Here is a 20,614-nt window from a genome sequence, read left to right on the forward strand (position 1 = left end):
TTAGTTCAACCACATTCCATCTTTTATACTAACTAGACATGCTTTAGACCTAGGAAATCATGATCATCCTTAGCTTCAACAGGTATAACTAATAGAAATTGTTTAAATCAGAACAATTTCTTAATCCCTCTTTGGTAAAAAAAAAAAAAAAAAACAAAACACATTTGAAAATAGGCACTATATGCCTCATTCTTTCCAGCAATAATTTTTTTCTACTACAAGAAGTAACAGTCTCAAAACTAGACAGCTTTCCTAGATAAATATTTTAGCTAGGAGATTTTAGTACCAGATCCCTCTTTATGTTCAAAACATTTTTATATCAAGAAACAGACTATGAAATGTGATTATGAGCAAGGAAGATAGGAACCACTTCTCAGAGATCACTTTCCAAAACTGAGCAGCATTCTCTTTTAAAGACTAGCCCTTGAACCTCTTTGGATAGATACAATGGTATCGTATCTTATGGAGACAAAAACACCAAGTGAATTAAATGGATACTGCCAATCACACTGTCAATCTGTCAGTTGAAGACTAGTATTTAAGTAGGTTTCATATATTCAGTATCTAACTTTTATACTTGCAGGATGCATAAAGTTTGCTTTGGTTTCACTTAGTGAGCAAGAATCAAAATCATGTCTGAAGAACAGGAATAAACTACAAAGAAGCTCAAATTATCAGTAATCTACTATTTATCATGAAGACCAGATAAAGTGATACAAGGCCCAAGAGCTTGTCTGCTTGTTCCAGTATGCAAATCACTCCAATAAAATATGTAGCTCTACCATAAATCTTGTTTCCTTAGACCATTCTGGCTAACCAATATTAGTAAGACTGCAATATTAAGTACATTTTATGTGCACTATGAGGACAGGAAACTGTTCAAAGATGATCTTTACAATGCAGATTTCTAAGTACCTTACAGATCCCTAGTTTTATTTTGTTTCTATTTGCATCCATTTCTTCCCAAACATCTTTTTCCTGAGGACGCTGATGTCCAGGGGATCCAGGTAGTTTCTCTGGTGAGACACCAACAGGAATACCATTCTCTCCATCACTGAGCTGTTCATCAGGAAACACTTCATCTGTGTTTTCTCGCAGCAAGTCTCCTGGGATAGGAGTGGCATTGGCAATTCTACAAAAGCAGTTAAAAAAAAAAAAAAAAACACAAAATCAGAAACAAAAATGTATCTCTTAAAATGATTTTCTACTCTCTGAAAAGAAAGCAGCAAGAAAATACAAGCAAAAGCATGCTTCTGTAGAAAAATACATCTTGCAAAGTATTTAATATAAAACCCCCTACTTGTTGGCTTTTCACAATTTATGTTTCTTTAATTTAGGCACGTAACAAAAGGAGCAAATCAAAAAACAATCACTCAAAAGCTGGGTTTTTTACTGTTTTGGAAGAAATTTCTGAGAAAATTTGTTAAGAGTTCATGTCCAGACCCCCAACTTTTCTACATATCCTTGTATGTAGAAAAAATATTAATGTCAATATTCATAATGTAGTTTCCTTTTCTGCAAAATTCGGTAGAATAACAAAACGTATTATGTTAAGAAGAGAGATCACTCAGCAAATTAAATGCTGTTTTAATCACTATTCTTATCAAAGTGCTATTTTGGTCCAGTTACTGATGATCAAAACATAAGCATAACACTAGCAAAATACTACATTTTAATTGAAGTTCTTTAATCCCAGAACTTCAAGTGATTTAGGTCTAAGGCTTAACTCAGTATTGTGAAACTGAAGCAATGCTGTTTCTAGAAAGCAGTCAGAAGGTCAGTTAAAAGTCATTTCTTTACAATCACCAAAATTGCAGCTGAGATTATAAATAACTCCAGTGTGACTCTTCATGTGATAATGGTACTGAATCACATGCAAAATCTCTGTCAACTTCAGTGTTTTCAACAGTGCATACTGTACACCTGTGTAATATTAACACCAGTTAATGTCTTGACTGATATTTAACACTTTATTTTAAATTACTTTTTAATTACTCTGAAATACTGGGATCTAATACATTCTACATGAAATTCTGGTGTTTTTCAGCCTCACTACACAGTCAAAACTCCCACATCAGAACCTTCATGACTCTTAGATAAAAACTGTATCTATTAAAGGCCTAGAACAGGCTCAGTGTCTTTCTCCACACCCATAAACACCTCTTACTTTCTTCAATCTCTTGAGATGAGTCCAACTTGCTTAATTATAGAAGATCTCAGAGACCACATTAAGTATTATTTTTAAATGCAACCAAAATCTATCAGGATCTTTTAGGACCGTATGAACAGGAACCCTAAAAAAAGAAACATTTCAAATGCTCCCAAACCTCCGTTCCTCTATTTATTCAATATCCTGCAGAAAAAAAAACCCTAAATTATGGAGATAATTTCTCTCTGGTACTCTGTGACTGCTTTTTAAGTGACCACAATTTAAGTGCATACTTAATACATGCTAATACATACCCAATCGCAGCCGGAGTAAGACGAGTATGTAACTGAGGTGTGGTTGAAGTTGTTGTTGTGGTCAGAGAGCCATCAGTTCCACTCTTCTCCCAGTCAAAAGGGTCACTTTCAATAACCCCAAATGTTTTCATGCTATTGTCAAACACAGACATGAGAAGCTAAAAATGAAGAAGAAAGTTAATAAGCTTCATTTTGTCTAAGAGATCAAGCAATTACGAAATATCTTCCTGTAATACTTTATATGTCTCTTCTTTAAGATTTTGACTGACAACAATTTTTTAAAGAAAAATGACACAGTTCTTTATATTAACCATTTCCCAATTTCCAAGGTTCCAAAGTCAAGGGATGTAAAATTTAAAAATAAAGAAGCAAACCACATCTGTGTTCTTATCAGTTAAGAGAGGCAAAGATACACCATAGGCTTCCATAAAAAGACAGAAAGACATACACACAACTACATCACTGCAGGATAGCATCCAACAGCTCTCCGGCAGAGGAAGATGAAGAAGTATATTCAGTAACACCATTAGAAACCAAAGAAGTTAATAAGTATGTAGGGGAGGATACAGATTTGTTAATTCACATATTTCTGTCATTTAGAAGTATGTATTGTTTACTCTATCTAATGCTGACATTCACCCACAGAAATGTCATACTGGAAGCTTTCCACCCTCATTTTATGCTACAAAAAAGCAACTAGAACAAGTTGTTTCCATGACAGAGAAAGGAATTCCATCTACTTTCTTCTCCCCCTGAATAAACTTTGTCTCATTCTAGTTACTGGTGGGAGGCTGTGTCCATATCACATAATCTCTTTACTCTGTAATATTTCTAAAGTTAATCCATCTGCCCCCTCCAAAACTGAAACTCTAGTGTTCATCCTTTCTTCCAGTCTAGGATGATGAAAATTTTTCTTTGGCCTCCCTTGAAAACACATACCCTTTCACAACTTAAAAAGGATGGGAAGTTTTGATTGTTTTTCTTGTATAAAGTGGTGGCATCCTTATTCTCAAGAACCTTTGGTGGGCCATCTATCCATCAGCTCCGGAGTGCTACTGAACTGCATGAAGCCGTATTTCACTCTCCGTCCCATACGTACTCTCCTTTATTCTTATCTTCCTGTAAACCTTAAGCAGTCTCTCTGAAGTAATTTCTAAGGTCATTCTCCTTTAAATCGTTCCTAAAATTTCAACTATAATGCAAATATAAACTTAAGTGCTTAATGTTGTCAGGAGGCTGTGGCAATGTGTGCATAAATACCTGAATAAACTAAACATATCTGACATTGCCAAATCTAACATGGATTCTGGGCCTGTGTGATGAACTTTTTAGACTGTAAACTCTTGCTGTGGTTTAGACCCACCAGTAACTTAGCACCACACAGCCCTTTGTTAACACCTCCCCTCCCTTACCCCTTTCCTACCCAGGGCAGGATGGGGAGAAGAAACAGAAGAATGTAACCCCACAGGTTGAGATAAGAACAGTTTAATAACTAAAACAAAGCAAAATACAATGATATTAGAAAGAATACTAATAATAACAATAATAATAGGAAACAACACGAGAAGAAATGAAAGCTCAGAAATCACAAGTGATGCACAATAGCTGACTCATACCGAGCCCGACTCAAAGCAGCAATCGAAACGACTAGGGTTTTGGTGATCTCTGTAATCAGTATTACATCCTTGAAAACCCATCATGGCTGCATGCTGTGCTCTAAGCTGTATATAGCTGTATATGGTGCTCACCTCCAGATTTTGGAAAACTGACAGAATGACTATCACTGAGGAAACAATGTGATCAATTTAACTTAAGGAACACCCACTAGAAGCTACAATAGGAGGACAGCACCTGATCCTAACAGAATCATAGAATAGCTAGGGTTGGAAAGGACCTTAACATCATCAAGTTCCAACCCCCCTGCCATGGGCAGGGACATCTCACACTAAACCATGTCACCCAAGGCCTTGTCCAACCGGGCCTTGAACACTGCCAGGGATGGAGCATTCACAACCTCCCTGGGCAACCTATTCCAGTGCTTCACCACCCTTACAGTAAAGAAGTTCTTCCTTATATCGAATTTAAACTTCCCCTGTTTAAGTTTGAGCCCGTAACCCCTTGTCCTATCACTACAGTCCCTAATGAACAGTCCATCCCCAGCATCCTTATAAGCCCCTTTCAGATACTGAAAGGCTCCTATAAGGTCCCCATGCAGCCTTCTCCAGGCTGAACAGCCCCAAGTTTCTCAGCCTATCTTCATATTGGAGGTGCTCCAGTCCCCTGATCATCCTTGTGGCTCTCCTCTGGACTTGTTCCAACAGTTCCATGTCCTTTTTATGCTGAGGACACCAGAACTGCACACAATACTCCAGGTGAGGTCTCATGAGAGCAGAGTCATGCTCCTTTTGATGCAGCCCAGGATATGGTTGGCTTTCTGGGCTGCAAGCGCACACTGAAGGCAGCTCATGTTCATTTTCTCATCAACCAGCACCCCCAAGTCCTTCTCCACAGGGCTGCTCTGAATCTCTTCTCTGCCCAGCCTGTAGCTGTGCCTGGCATTGCTCCAACCCAGCTGTAGGACCTTGCACTTGGCATGGTTAAACTCCGTAAGGCTGGCATCAGCCCAGCTCACAAGCGTGTCAAGGTCCCTCTGGATGGCATTCCTTCCCTCCAGCGTATCAACCGAACCACACAGCTTGGTGTTATCGGCAAACTTGCTGAGGGCGCACTCAATCCCACTGTCCATGTCACGGACAGCGATGTTTAACAAAAATACTGCTATGACTGCAAAGCAACTGCCAATTGTTTTTAGAAACTTGAAGGTCTTACTCTTCCCAAATGGAAAAATATAACATCTTTGAATCACAGAGTTTCCATGGCACTAGATGGTTATTAAAAGAACTTCATGGTGGCACAACCTATAATCAGTACCAAGACCACTTACTGAAATCAAAGGAAATTGGAAGAGCATAAAAATCTGCTATTTACAAATCAGAAAGAAAAAATAGTATAAAAGTTTACCTGGTAATCGGGCTTTGTAAAGTAATCTAAATTAGCAATGTGATCCAGAAAGACGCTGAATTCTTGGGGAAGATGTTTCAACATAAGTCTGTGCTCGTACCTTTCTTTAATGGAGCCCACTTGCTCCTAGGAGCAAATATCACAGCAAACATTAATACTCCTTCATTCTGTGCTATGACATATTCACCTTGTAACTTACAGCCATTCAGTATACTACTGGCCAGAAAGACAGGCAACTATATTACACTGAATATGACAGAGGAAAACAATTATACATCAGATAGCAAGATAAGAGATTCTGTCATTGCCCTCAGTACACACGCAAAATAATGCACAAACTTCAAACTCAGTATGAAATGCTGTTTAATTTTCTGCTGTGTTCGAATGCTGTGTGACATCAAGGCATCATCTGAAGTTCAGTCACTTTTTGGTGTATATTTGGTCATCACAGTATATTGCATAAGATTATTGAATCCTATTTGGTGTAATAGGAATAGATCAAAATAAAAAAAATAAAAAGACATACTACTTGTATACCACTTGTCATCTACCAATGCATAAACTACACCAGCGACTAACTTGGTTTAAATCTAATTTAAAAAAAAAGCTGAAAGAAGCAATAATAGGCTAAATAGATGTTGTTTCTTCACGTATGTCACCTGCGTTATGTATGACTAAAGGCATTACTGTATATTGACTGATTCAATTTTGTTCACCAGCAAATAAGAAATGCCCATTTCACAAATAATCAAAATAGATGAGAAATCCTAAATCTGTGATTGGGGAAATAAAAAAGTATTCAAGTGAAAACAGGAAAATTAAATAAATGGCATATATACACTTTTGGCTTTTAAACATTTGCAAACTAGACGTGTAATCCACTTCCTGCCTAGAACAGTTCATAAAACTTGATTGCTTTTTACACCATGACACGAGCAATGAGAACTAACACTTAGAAAATGCTGGAAAATGTAATGTTAAAATTAATGAACTAGAGATTCTAGTGTAATCTTTATCACAGCATTCGCCTGCAATTCAGAAGTAAATCTCCCTCATGCTCTTTGGTTTCACTTCTAGGTTTACCTTATCTTTTATTTTTCTCCAAGGCAGCTGCCCAACCACAAATTCCACCAACATGTAGAACAGGGACCAGAGGTCATCATGCCGACCCATTTCCTGTAAAAACAGAAATATTAAACTAATGAAGCTTACAAATACCTAGAAGACAAAAGGGAGGATAGATTCTTTACTGCTTTGTATAATTAGTATAGATTAAAAAATAATATAATCAATGCTGCAAAAAAAGTTTGTATAATTAAATCCAGCAACTACTGTAAGTAGTAAATTTCCATAGAAGACACACAGAAGCAAAACAGAAGTTAAAGTATGTTAAAATAACATTAAAAATCTCTATACTGGAAGAGCTGTTTATTCAGATTTCTTCAGTGTATGATGTTAACATATTGGACATTATGTATTTTACAGAACTCAGTAACTTCACCTTTTAATTTATTAACTTACAATACAATTGAACACCAAGGATAACTACTAAATTCACTATTATTTCTACAACAAGAAGTTATTTACCCACAACTACTGTGTATTATCCTTTCCCAAAATTAGTAAGTATTAATTTCTACATATATATATTTTGAAATTAGAATTTAACCAATACTTACAGTATTAATTTATACATAGTAAATACACACATAAGAACACATAATAAATACATTCATAAGAAGACAGAAAAGTAATAGCAATTGCTGTACAGACTGTTTTCAGCTACATGAGATGGGTATGATATCAACGGAGATACTCACTCTGTTTCTATGAGCATTGATTGATGCATATCGTACTGTTCCTCGAAACCCAGCGACAGCTCGTGGCTGTCAAAGAATAGAAAAAGATTCTCATTGTCAGAAATAAACCCTCTGACTACTTAACTTAGCATCTACAAAGTCAGTACAGAGCCACAAGAAGTATCATTTGAGGCTTTGTTTTCAATTTACTGTGTTTTTTACAAGTTCTCAGTGGAAATTCACGTAGGTACCACAAAGTAACGTACGTCATAGATTTTTAAACCATCTCTTTATGTCAAGTTTTTGCTCTCCACAGGCATCAAGTCCTGTTTAATTCATCCTTCAAAAAAGCTGTATGGCAGAACTATTCCTCTTTTTTTTTTTTCCAATAATGAAGTCAATTCTTGATTTTAACTATTAGAAATCTGAGTTTCTAAATTCTGACAGGATCTAAACCATAATGATTTCTTCCACTTTGCTGTAACACCAATATGACATGGTGTGAGCAGACAAGCAGGCACTTATTGAAATGTACTAGCAACATTTTCACAAATTAATTTCTGAACTAGCAAACCAATCAATTAACTTCTTGACAACTTCCAAAAGCAGGGAAAGCCACAGGTAAGTCTCAAAGCTGTGCCCGAGCAATAAACAGCACAGGCTACACTACAGGCACCAGTTAAAAACATTTCTTTCTTTTGTAGTTTCTGAATATCAGCATACATGAATATCGCGGACACTCTAGATATTGTATGAATATGTCAGTTGTTGTTTTATAATCACAGAATATATTTTCCCAACCTTCTTTCCTTCAAATAAAATGTTACAAAAAAAATTTCATAACTGATAATAGTGGGAATTAGTACATATTTACAATTTTAAGAAAACAAATCATGATATTACTACATTGTCTAAGACAGACACCCAACCCATGTTATCCCCTTAATTATTCATTCTGCGTAAGGGAATTACCAGAACTGCTAAATTCACTTTCTTTTACAGTCTTATCTTCCCAAGTAATAATTCTGTGTTTCCTCCAACCAATGTGAGAAACTTTAATTATCTTCCTCACCTCTGACTTGTCCTTATTGGGTATTGCTGATCTGTCTGCCTGCCCCACACTCATGACAATTCTTACGATTTTTAAAAGAATCTGCACAATATATTGAAAAGTCTGATTTGATACACACAGAGATAACCACAATACAAATTCATTACCCTATCAAGATAAAACACTTCAGGCTCTCCCTGCATATGCACACAAAGGTATAATTTCTTCTTATCTACCAAGAGATGCTACACAGAGGTATCATTTAAGTACATCAGGAGCTGCCATTACTGTCACTAACCCTATCAATTAAATCCAGCATAATTATACAGCACCATCTTTTAAAAGGATTCAACAGCCCATATAATCAATATCTGTTAGAGTGGTACAAGAGCTGAACCAGTGTTAATTAAGGTGGAGATTATTTTCTAGGATGTCCATAGCATGCACAGGTTCTTAGATGATGTTCCATAAATTTTAGGTTTTGCACATTATCGTAAAGTTTAAATGGTGCTTGGAACACATTTTGTGTTCAGGCAGGACAGACAATTGTGTTACTACCTTAAATCTTGTAAGTATATCATATTCCATATGGAACACTACCCTGAAATGAAGCATAACACTGTAATTGCAGAAATCTCACAGTGCCATGAATAGCTCAAAATGCTTTGAAACTGACAAGACAAACAAAATACGGGTAAATTTCCAAAAATACGCCGTTTGATGAATAGCACTTCTTCAGAAGGGCACCAAGAGCTTAACTTTAAAACACCCCAAAATATAAATGCCCATAATATAAATTTACCAATCCCAAGAGCATAAAGTTTCAAAAGATGAAACCAAATGGTTACTGTCTTCAGCCTCGAGTCCGAACATTACAAAGGAAGGACTATATTTAGTTTTACTGAGCTAAACATTTCCACTGTGATGAAAATAACGAAAAGTATGGAAACTAGGATGAAATGGGCTTTTATTCCTAGAGTTATAACTTTAATTCCTACCTGATAACTAGCACAAAAATATTTCAGTTGCTTGATAAGGAAATAAAAGAGTCAGAAACGGCATGTGGAATCTAGATTACCCCATCCCCTAAAAAACCTAACAATCTGATATCTGACCTATTCCAGTTTTGTCCTGGGGGAGAAAAGTCCCTATGGGGAAACTGCATTGTGTACCAATTGCTTTTCAATGTTAAAGTCACTGCCATCCTTAAACATTCCTGTAATATTATTTGACCTAAGATGATTTCAATTATCCTGGGTGAGAAGCATGAGTATTGTTTTATACATTAGCTTATCATGAAATTAATTCTGAATTCTTTACCCCAGCAAGGATATCTAAATGCTTTTACAATATCTTGCCTTAAAGTGTAGTCCCTTTTACGCTTTAAGACACAATGAAATACCTCTTACTAATGCAGCTGGTCAGTATTTCATAGTGCTACTACAATGCCACACAACAATAAAGAATTAATTCTATCATGTCACTAAGAACACAAATGACAGCTGTAGTAGATCAAATCAAGTTTGCCCAATTCAGACCAGACTTTTGAGCATTTGCAAAACTTTGGAAACTGTTTCAAAGTTCTTTATGCATCTCACAACAGCTCATATATAGTGAAAGAGAAATATTACAGGCAACAGCAACCCTGAATGACTCACCATGCTTTTTCAAATAACCTCCCCCCCCAGGTGTTATCAATCATGCTAATTTGCTTCTAGATGCATCCAAATTTTTCCTATCTGAGCTCACCTGCCACCACCTCGTTGAAACATTGTTTGTAGTACTGTCTTCCAGATGCCTTATCTAAAAAAGCTGCTACCACAGCAATTGAGCTTTCTTAAAGCGGATTTCCTTGTTGAGAACAAAGCTTAATAGGTCCATTTTTTCAATCATTACAGGTGACTTATTACTACAACCAATGGGATCGATGGCATTTCTGGAGCATACAGATGCAAAGGGCATTTGTACTAAAGGAATTATGAATTCTGCTTTTAAAAAATATCTGTGAATTCTACTGACACCCTTGATTAGAACAGATCACATCCACATTCCTTTCCACGGCAAATGCCATAATCAGCATTCTCCTGATTTTTCACTTAAAATTTAGTGGCGTCTTTTTCTTATCAGGCATAATTAGATTTGACACAAAACGTACTTTGGAAATCTCCTACAAAACTGTAACTTGTGTGGATCAGTTTACATAAAAAAGCTTTTTCGAACACAGTTAGCTCAAGCAGTGATCCAAAAGTGAGAGCTGTCTCAGATTTGATTACTATCACTAAATTCTTCAAATGTAAGTTAAATTATTAAAGATACATGCATATGAAGGAGATTCAACTACTATGATGAATTTTTATAAACTTAAAGGTACTTTTTAATGTAACATCGATTTTCTTTCGAGGTCACCCTGCCCTGGAAACGCATGAAAGTATCTTAGATAAACCACATGCAGGAAATTAGGAGTTCCTTAAAAAAGTTAACTATTTCCTCTAAGCACGGAGGTTTGCAGATTCCTGGGAGACACCATGCTTACAAATCTATCTACAGCTGTTTCTTTTTTGGAGGGGCCATGGAGGAGGCAAGTCGCACTCCTTAGCTCAGTTTAGTACCTCTAGATAAATGCTCTGGGTTTATTGCTCCAGGCAACAATGGAAGTGTTATGCAGAACAAAAAGTTAACTTTTTCACTGCAGTCATGGAGACGAGATAAGAAGCATGAAAAAATACTACAGTATTGGTTCATTACATTACCTCTGACACATACCATGGCTCTTCCTATCAGTCGGGTGATGACTGAAAATTCCACAGTGTCTTTAGATTTTGGATTGAGAAACCAGCTCAAGCAGTGTTACCTCACCTTCTGGGTGCTGCCTCTAAAGCCAAGTTCTAAAGCACATGGGGGGAGGGGGTGTAGAGAAGCAGCCACCTCTACTTCCTTTTGTTGAAGGCAGAATCCTCATTTTTTATCTTTTCCCTTTAAAAAAGTAAATTTCCTAGTTCTTTCACCCAACAGGAATATATTTCCAGGATTGGAATTATACACAGTTTCAATTCTTTAGAGCATTTTTTAATACCAAATAGCTTCCAGAATTCACATTCCCATCCACCCTTTTTTTGTGGATACGGCCTTTGCAATCTAATTTAATGCCTGGCATGTGTTTGTACAAGTTTGAAATAAATGAAAATTTAAGGATCATTTGGGTAAGGAAAGATCAAGTAGTTGAGATGTTCCATTACAGTATATTATACATCTCAGTTTTCACTGTATATACAGCTCTTCAAACCCACATTTTCAGCTCTGTATAAAAACCATATCTGACACTGATAATCAAGGTACTTGCACATAGAACTCCTCATAGACCCATCTCCTACCTGCTGTCAGTATGACAGATTATTTGGACTCAGATCAACCTAAACAGAAGTTGTGATTTCCCAAAATTGATTTCAGCTGTCTGATCCTATGCTACCTAGTGCCATCAGAAGCTGGGTAACAAGCCAAGTTAACATCTAACAATACAATTAAATTTTGCTATTGTGAGTTCTAACAGACATGTGGTGACAAATGATCATTTAACTCCAACTGCCTGTGCTATAAAGAGCATCACCATCTCTAAGACAGCAATATTTGATATACAACCCAGCTCCCGAGCTACTCAGTTTTCAATCTGGAGTATTTACTTAGCCAGTGTGATGCACTAAGAGAAAAAAGGCAATGTTCCAAAGCTGATTCACGAGCAGATAAAAAGTCTGGTGGGCTGGAGGTGGTAACAACCTACTAAGAGTCTGTCACAAGCCTGAACTTACTGCAGTGAAAAATCACATAGGATAAATCTGCCATGTGTATGTTTGCTTTGCCCTTTGCAGTCTTTTTTCTTTCCCTTACACCAGGAGCTGAAGCAGAGATTACTCTAAGAGGAAGACTACCCATGTAAACCAGGTACAGCTGTGACAGAGAATTTCCCCAGACAGCAGAATACTGTTTTACTTATCTCTGTAAGTAAAAACGTTATGGTTGGTTTACATCATGGAAAGTCCCATGCTCTTAGCAGAGTGGAAAACCAAGACCTTCATTTTTGTTTTGTCTGTACCATATTAAGTATTTATAATGATAATAATACCATATATTAAAGACTTACATGAATGCAGCAGTAGACTTATTTCAGTAGTAACTTATTTTCAAAGAAGGATGAGAAACAAAAGGTCTCAAGCAAGCTAACCGACATGAAATAATACACTTTCCTTCTTTTCAACTAGAAATAAATTAGAAATAAAAGTTTCTACTTTGATTTCAGTTTGCTTCTATTTTCACCAGGAAACAAATTTCACTGGATCAAGCCATCTGTCATTTCCATTATAATAGCTTTTAATTTCAAACAAATGGGACAGCTCTCACAGACTTTCAGTTCCTGCAAGTTTAATGAAAACCGGCGATTAAAGACAGAACCCAAATTACTACCTTCACACAGAGGCAGACGGTTAAAATTCAATTAACATGGCTTACATTCATCTTAAGAGACACCAATCAGCTGGCCAATCAGCATGCTTTTTACATGGCAAGTACGTATATGCCTAGTCCTGAAAGGCAACTTTGTACTGGTCAGAAAGGCAGGGTATAGTACGAAGCTGAAAATACTGCTAAATCAGGGGGGTTGGAACTTGATGATCTTAAGGTCCTTTCCAACCCTAACTATTCTATGATTCTATAAATTTGGAGGGCATAAGAAGCAGTATAAAAACTTCAGGAAGTAAATTTCACGCTTCCTAGAATAATTTGATTTTTTTCAAATATAAGATCAAATCTCAGTGCAAAAATTTCTTCTTTTATTTTTTAAGGATGGTTACAGCCTACTCTCCTGAGCATCTATCAATTTTGTAGAAAATAAAGGAACTGCTGTATCAGAATATAGAACAGCTATACAGCACAGCAGAATTTCTAAATTAAAGTTTCCAGTGATTGTTTGGATATATCAGTGCTCTGCACATCACAGGAAAGGAGAAAGAAAAACCTCAATATACACCAACAATTACAAAGTATTGTATCATGAGTAATAGATCCTTTTCATATTTCAACTATTTATCAACCTGTTCCTCCAGACAGGATATTAATAGATTGTGTATTCTTTTTATATTTTACTCAAAAGCCCCAAACACCAGTTCACAAAGAATCTTCCTCTCAGAGAAATAACCATATATTTTTTCACTTCATTTAATTATTACAAGAATATTCCATAGAGCTGTTACAAAGTAATCATAGCACATGAAATCCATAGATCCATTTTACTTGTGTCACCTTCTAAGTCAATTCATAATGCTCTTTCTTCATCTTTTACATTAACTTACTACCTTCCTTTTTCACCTTGTACTATCACACACAAGACACCAGCTGTCTGTCTCTATAACACTGATTTCTTTCATTTCTTCTTTGTCAGTAATACAATCATACTTGCAAGGATCATGTTCCCTGGAAGCTGGAAATGCTACCTATATACGTTATAAGATTGTGCCTTAAATAATCTCCCTCTATGTCCCTGAAGGAGGCTATAGCAGACAAATATAATAAATAGTGCTACTCTGGTAGGTATAACACAGCTATACCTACGTGTAACAGCTATATCATGATAGCTAAACAGGTTTGTCACTGGTAGGATTACCACATCTTGTATTACTTCAAAAACTTTTGAAACCTACCAAGTCTGTAGTTATCTTAACCTCTTTATTCAGAAATAATGTCTGCACAAACCTCTCCAAAATAACCTCCTTCTCCTCCCTATAAAGTTATTGCTAATTTAGATATGGAGCTTCAAATGACTAATGTCATGATTCATTCAACTCATGCAGAGTCCTGCTTTCAGCTTGGATTTGGGGGGGGGGGGCACAGGGGAAGGAAGGGGAACGGCTTTAAACTGAAAGGGGATAGATTTAGATTAGACATTATGAAGAAGTTCTTCCCTGTGAGGGTGCTGAGGCACTGGCACAGGGTGCCCAGAGAAGCTGTGGCTGCCCCATCCCTGGCAGTGTTCAAGGCCAGGTTGGACAAGGCTTGAGCAATCTGGTCTAGCGGAAGGTGCCCCTGCCTCTGGCAGGCAGTTGGAACTGGGTCAGCTTTAAGGTCCATTCCAGCTCTAACCATTCAATGATTCTATAACATTAACTAGGCTCCAGTCTTTGTTGACTTAGATGACATGAAGAAAGAATAAAGGAGTATATATAGGTTATTTAAGAATCAGGCTACATGTTTACATCTTGCACAGAATGGCTCTGATATAATTCCTCTGCTACAGAAATTAAGGTTATGAAGAAAAATATAAAACTCTACTAATTCCTCTTAGTCTGTTCCACAGCGCTCCATGTACTGAAATGAAGCTTTTCCTCTTTGAAGTAGTTAGCTTTTTTTTTAAAGCTATCAACTATCAAATGCTTAGTTCAGAATTTAGAAGGAAATCTTGCAAGCCTCGTCTTTTTCCAAAAATATGTGTAATGTAGTCTGGCTGATGCAGGTTTGGTGAAGAAAAGCTGAAAGCATAGATTTAAAATATTTGTTCATTAGTCATTTTCTCTGTTCTACAGTAGCAAAATCTACAAAATTTAACTTTATAGACATGAAAAGACAGAAGTGGGCTATAACAGGAAGCGAGAGTCTGGTTTCCAAAAAATTATGGCAGTCCTCTCTCTCTTGCAACACTACTTCTGAATGGTTATTCAGTGATGAAAATATTTATTTTAGAAACAAATACCTTTTTTCAGGAGTTTGTTTTGGTTTGTTTTGCGGATTTTTTAAGAATTCAGCTTCTTAAATGGTATTTCCAGAACACCATCTGTCATCCTAAAGGGAAACTTGAAGATTAGAAAAATCATTGGCTGGAAAATTTTCAGAAGCAACAGCATTGAAGAAAGGCAAGCAGTATTTACTTGATTTTACACATAAACACCTAAATGGAATATGTTCATTGCTTGATGTGAACAGGTTTGAAACTGCTTCTCTAGACAATAAAAAGATCTGAACATTTGCATTCACAATTGCTTCTTCCATTGCATTTTTCTAAGGGTCAGACTGTACAGCAGCTGGTGTATCTTCTGATTTAGTATGAGCTAGAGATGCTTTTGTTACTGACAGGTCACCATTAAAGAACATCAGCAACAAGCATTAGAAAAAATGGTGGATAATCCTTTAGATTTGAATACTTTTGCTGATGTTTAGAGCAAAAGTTTTGTGACTCCTTCAATGCATAGCATATAAGAAAGAAACAATGCTACATTTCCTAGTTGTTCTAAGATGAGGACTTCCCAGATTGGTAAGGTTTAAGATTTCAAGTTTCCAGGCAGAAAAAGTCTGGAAAGTTAGATCTAAAATACTGTAAACTTTTTTAATGTATGTTAAGGAATATAATTTTTATTTTTCACTTATTCCAAATAAACACAGAAGAGTCTAGACACTTGAAATTAAAGTCATACTAAACAAACCTATGAGAGCGAGAACTCTGAGCTCTTCATTTTGTTTAAATAACAACCGAAGAATGACCTAAAATCTAGTCACGGGGAAAGGCAAGAGAAAGGTGGGAAGAGGAGGGAAAGGGCCATAGGGTAACTCTCTCTTTGACTTAGAAAGCTGTATTTATAAAAAATACAACAGCTCCACAGACAAAATAGAATCTCCTCAGAAAGCCTTTTAAGCCACTAGTCAGGATACTCTCAAAGTGGAAGGCCACATTCAAACTAGTTACTGAATCAGGAAAAAAGAAATTTTCTTCTTCATTCATCTTTGCTGAGTCCAAATCACCAGATTTAAGGGACTGACTGTTAATTTGAATAATCACTCCCAGTCAGTGAGGCCTGCATACTGAGGAGAAAAACACAGATGTTTTAGATAAAAAGATGTTATCTGAATACCACCTTATTATGGATAGCTCTTCAATTGTGTTTTTCCTTAGCTTTGTCAGCTCAGCCTGCATACATGTTAACCTATCTTCTCTGTAAAACAAATACAATTCAGTTATTTGTACCTTAAAGTCCACATAAATTAAAGGCCACAAAGATCAGGCCTGTGATAACATATGATGGCTGAATTTATGTTTTTGTAAATAATTATGACCTCAAATTCATTTTTAAAGGTTAATCTGTTTAAGAGCAAAGACTAGTGGCTTTTTTTTTTGCTTTTTATTTTCTTAATATTAAATTTAATAGTAGGTCAAAGAACAGTTGTGGTTAATATTCCTTTTAAAACAGGAATGATGACAACAGCCCAAGAGCTAGCTGTAGCACTGATGATGCTAAGAGTGCCAATGTCCTTCAGATGCTGTCTCTCAAGGTTTTCTATTTCTGTACCAAAGCTGACACCTTCACTTTCCATTATCACCATGTAAATAATGACATGTAATCTGAAAGCTGTATGAAGTCAGGTTTACATTCAAAAAGTATCATTTATACTTTGTCTCAGTAAAAACCAGATGCTAATACTATTTACTTCAGCTACCACTAGGACAATGGGAAACAAAATGGTACGTAAACTAACTCTTTGACAACGCTCTCAAAAAGGAATACACAGCATTAATCTCAGAAACGTACTAAATTTGCATCCTGCTAAATATATTTGCCTGATGATTAAAGAGAGGCTCCCCACAATTAAATTCACATTACCCTGCTTTGCAGTAATCAATTCTTATCTACACCATTAATTCAATTATTGGCTTCCTCTCTCCTACAATTTATTCCCCTGCCCCTGCTTCCTCCTCCTTTCTTTTAACAGCCTACACCATCCCCAGCAGTTTTGTTCTCCTTCCCACACACATTTTTCTCTCTTCCGATCTTTTTCATCACCAGACAAGGCTCCTTCCACCAATGAGTGCTTCCTTATCAACTTCCATTCTAGAATTTAATTCTGTATCTACCCAAAAATTACCTGCATCCTCATACTGTCCCCAGCATGTACAATTTAGTTTCAGAAGCCTATACAGACACACACTACTGCCCATTTCCAGTCTTCATCTTATTCCCAGCTACAAACATATCATTGTTCAATGTTTCCCAAAAGTATATGAGGTTAAAATGTGCTCCAAGCAAACAACACAAAACACACAAAAAGCCAGGGTTCAAACCCCTGACAGCAGCAGCAGAGTTGCACAAAAGTTCGTTCATGTGCCATTTGTTTACTCCACCCCCCCCAGTTTAGAACAGACTCATATTTTACTTTTTAGAAACCACATTTGGGTGCTCAGAACAATTTCATTCTAATAAAATCTTCAATGCACATAAATTCATGTACAGAAGAAAAAAACAAAAAACCCAACCCAAGCACATCAAAACTACCCCTTGTAAATAGTGAATTATATGTTAATAGAGTGTACGTTTCCAAAGACCTTATCTGCAAGAGTTATACCTTTTCCTATTAGTCTTAGAGTAACTATACAACATACAGTGGCAGAGCATGTATATTTCATGCACATAATGCTAGTTCTATCTACATCTAGAATAATACATTTGCATTTCATTCAAGATCTCACTCTAAAAGTTTTATGTTTTTTCTTCACATATTTATAAGTCAGGCTTCAAGTTTTTCAGCTAATAAAACATGGTTAAGTAAACTGAACAGAAAATATAAAATAACATTACTTTACATTCTTAGGAGAACTGTGAATTACTCTACACCCTTCCAATCAACACTATGATACACGTTTGTCATTACTTCCTTTCTTACGTCCTTCACAATCCTACAAGCCCCAGTAAATACTTGTTTCTGATCTTTAGTTTCTAACCAGGTAATCAGATCGTACCAGGTGAAAAAGTTCACAAAGCATTTTTTTCTTTGCTTTGTATTTTTATGTTAATCTAATTTCATTCCATGTTAAAGATTTAGCAACTGAAACAGACCACTGTAGTGAGATGACACTATAAGATGAAAACCACAACTACAACTATTTCATTTTACGGCTGATACCTTGAACAAATGGGAAACTGTCTCTGCTGACTGAATAACCCAAGAAAATCTAAACCCCCTGGATCCTTCAGGTGATCAATAAGTTTTTCCTTTTGCCAGTATATTCAGATGCTGTGTCAGACAATAAAGCTTGAACAGAAATATTCTTACTACACAAAAACCTGTCTCAAAATATTCCTTCCTATAATCTCCTGAAGTTAACTCTTACTCATCTTTATTAAAAGCAGACTGGTATTTTTTCATAAGGAAAATGCTGAATTTAAAGTTGCAGTCCAGATAATGATTATGATATACCAGAAAGATTAGTTAGCTTCTCTAACAGTTGCAGTATTACTTTTATAATCAATTCTATCCCTTTTTACCAACTTTACAACTGATCACTACCTACCTACACAGTCAATGTGTAAAAATAAGACTTAGAAACTGCATTCACTTTGTAGGGGAAAAAATAAAGACGGCTACAACTAAAAATACTTGGGAAATACACTGCAGATGTGTTATTTCATTGTTTTCTGAAAAAAGTTCTGCTGTCATTGGAGGAAGAATTTACATAGTTCTGCAGAGAGGCTCTAAAAGGCTATTCCAGGTACAATATGGGAAAAGCAGCTTATGTAAAAAAGCAAAAAGGGGGATGACAGAAATATAAGGGAAACCTGGAAGAAGACTGAAAAAAATATACTAGTGCCCTTCAGATATGTGTAAATCAGTGCATCCTGTAGCAGTAGTTCATATGAAAAATGCTGCTTACTGACTTCAAAAGCTTAAGCTTTGTGACTGCTCCACACTTTCCTTGAAAAAGGAGGTTGGATGGATGCAAAAATAAAGAAGACATTAATAGCTACAGAAGCAATTTCTTAGATTCCATCATATTTTTTATCATCTCCTTCGAGTCTTATTTTTTTACTTTCAAAATCAGTTTTACTGTCGCCTGACTGCTGCAAACCAAATGAAGGTCATTTCAGATAATCAAATCCAAGGGTGAAAAATCATGCTATTGCAAATCCCACTGGGGAAAAGAAAAAACAGTGAAATGGGCTGAAAACTGCTTGCTCCTCAATTCTGTAAACAGATAGTCCACATGTGACACTCCAAAATGCAATAAAAAAAATACAGTAAGCACTACAAGTGTTGAACAACCAAATTACTCAGTTGGGGCTCCTCTTCCTGCTCTTTAAATATTACTTTCTGAGATCTTTATATTACACCTGCATTTTCCAAAACAGTATTTAGATTGTAGCAGCTACAGCTGAATGGACTCCCTGAAGACATGGTTTTAATGGTGCTAAATCACCGTGGAGTCTGACATTAAGATGGGTAGTACAAAGATGAATCACATCTCTGGAAACCATATTGAAATGTCTTATAATCTGACAAGTGTGACACCAGAACTCTGGGGAACACTAACACAGAAGTATGGCTTGAACCCTTCATGGAATGAGTTGGGATGATCTTCGAGAACGGCTTTCTCATTCTAAGCTGCTCCCTGCCTTGACCATTCTTTCAGGTAGGAAGTCTAAGAAGTCACCATCATTTCTCAGGGAGAAAATGGCAAACTGACAATAAAAAAAGTCCTCTATCCAAACTTGTCGATAAGAAACCACTGATAACAGTCACGGTGAAAATGCCATGTTGAAACTACTTTTTTCAGTAGTTCAAAATAAGAAACCAGCAATACATACCTAGCATATGCATAAATAAGAATTCTATCATTCATGTACAGTTTCTTGGATTAGGTTATCTTCTTATGCAGTATTATTTCTATTTTTGTGTAGTTCTGCACAGACTGGCACTAAATTCTGCTTTTTGTTGTGAAGCCCACCTTCCATTTAAACCTTAAATAATTATTACAGTTGTGACAGGCTGTATTTGAAGGTTGAAAGGTCAAAGATTATTTCTCAACTCCTACAGAAAATAATGACACTTTTCCAGTTCCATTTCCAAACACAGACGTAAACTAAAACAGTGAGGTTTTCAGTGACTACAGAAATCTCCCTTCCAACATAAAGGAATCTCAAATAAAGACCAGTTCCTCTCTTAGAAAATCCAGAAATAGGTAATGGAGACAAGTAACCATCTTTACTGTTGCTCATATTTACTGTGCATCAAAGATAGGCTGTGAGGGGAAAGATCCTCAAGAGCCTTAAAAACTAAGACTAAGTAGCTTGTTTGATGCACTTTGGAAGGGTAACAATAAAAACAAATCACATAAACTGTGTCTGTAGTAGCACCCTGAATTTTGTTGTTTGTCAAGACAAAAGCCTTGTATTCACCAAACCAGAAAAAGGATAGTGTAACAGTCAGGTCAGGGGATGGTGAGCCTACACAAGAACTTCAGGTTTGTGAATAATAA

General features: G+C 36.2%; 1 protein-coding gene across 3 annotated transcripts in view; it reads right to left on the reverse strand.

Annotated features, from left to right (window-relative positions):
- The window catches only part of TTBK2 (tau tubulin kinase 2), a 67,202-nt gene that overhangs the window by 25,159 nt on the left and 21,429 nt on the right, over positions 1–20,614 (reverse strand). For 2 of the 3 annotated variants that reach the window (XM_061343694.1, XM_061343692.1), the window contains exons 6-10: positions 7,305–7,370; positions 6,568–6,660; positions 5,485–5,610; positions 2,464–2,621; positions 916–1,132 (exon numbers count right to left, since the gene is read on the reverse strand). In XM_061343694.1, coding sequence (XP_061199678.1) covers positions 916–1,132; positions 2,464–2,621; positions 5,485–5,610; positions 6,568–6,660; positions 7,305–7,370 — 660 coding nt within the window. The remainder of the gene's footprint in view (positions 1–915; positions 1,133–2,463; positions 2,622–5,484; positions 5,611–6,567; positions 6,661–7,304; positions 7,371–20,614) is intronic. The other variant, XM_061343693.1, reaches the window with a different exon arrangement.

This window comes from Neopsephotus bourkii, unplaced genomic scaffold, assembly GCF_033783945.1.
Source record: "Neopsephotus bourkii isolate Nb327-2 ecotype Australia unplaced genomic scaffold, CSIRO-AGI_Nbou_v1 NB_1825, whole genome shotgun sequence".
Taxonomy (NCBI): Eukaryota; Metazoa; Chordata; class Aves; order Psittaciformes; family Psittacidae; genus Neopsephotus; species Neopsephotus bourkii.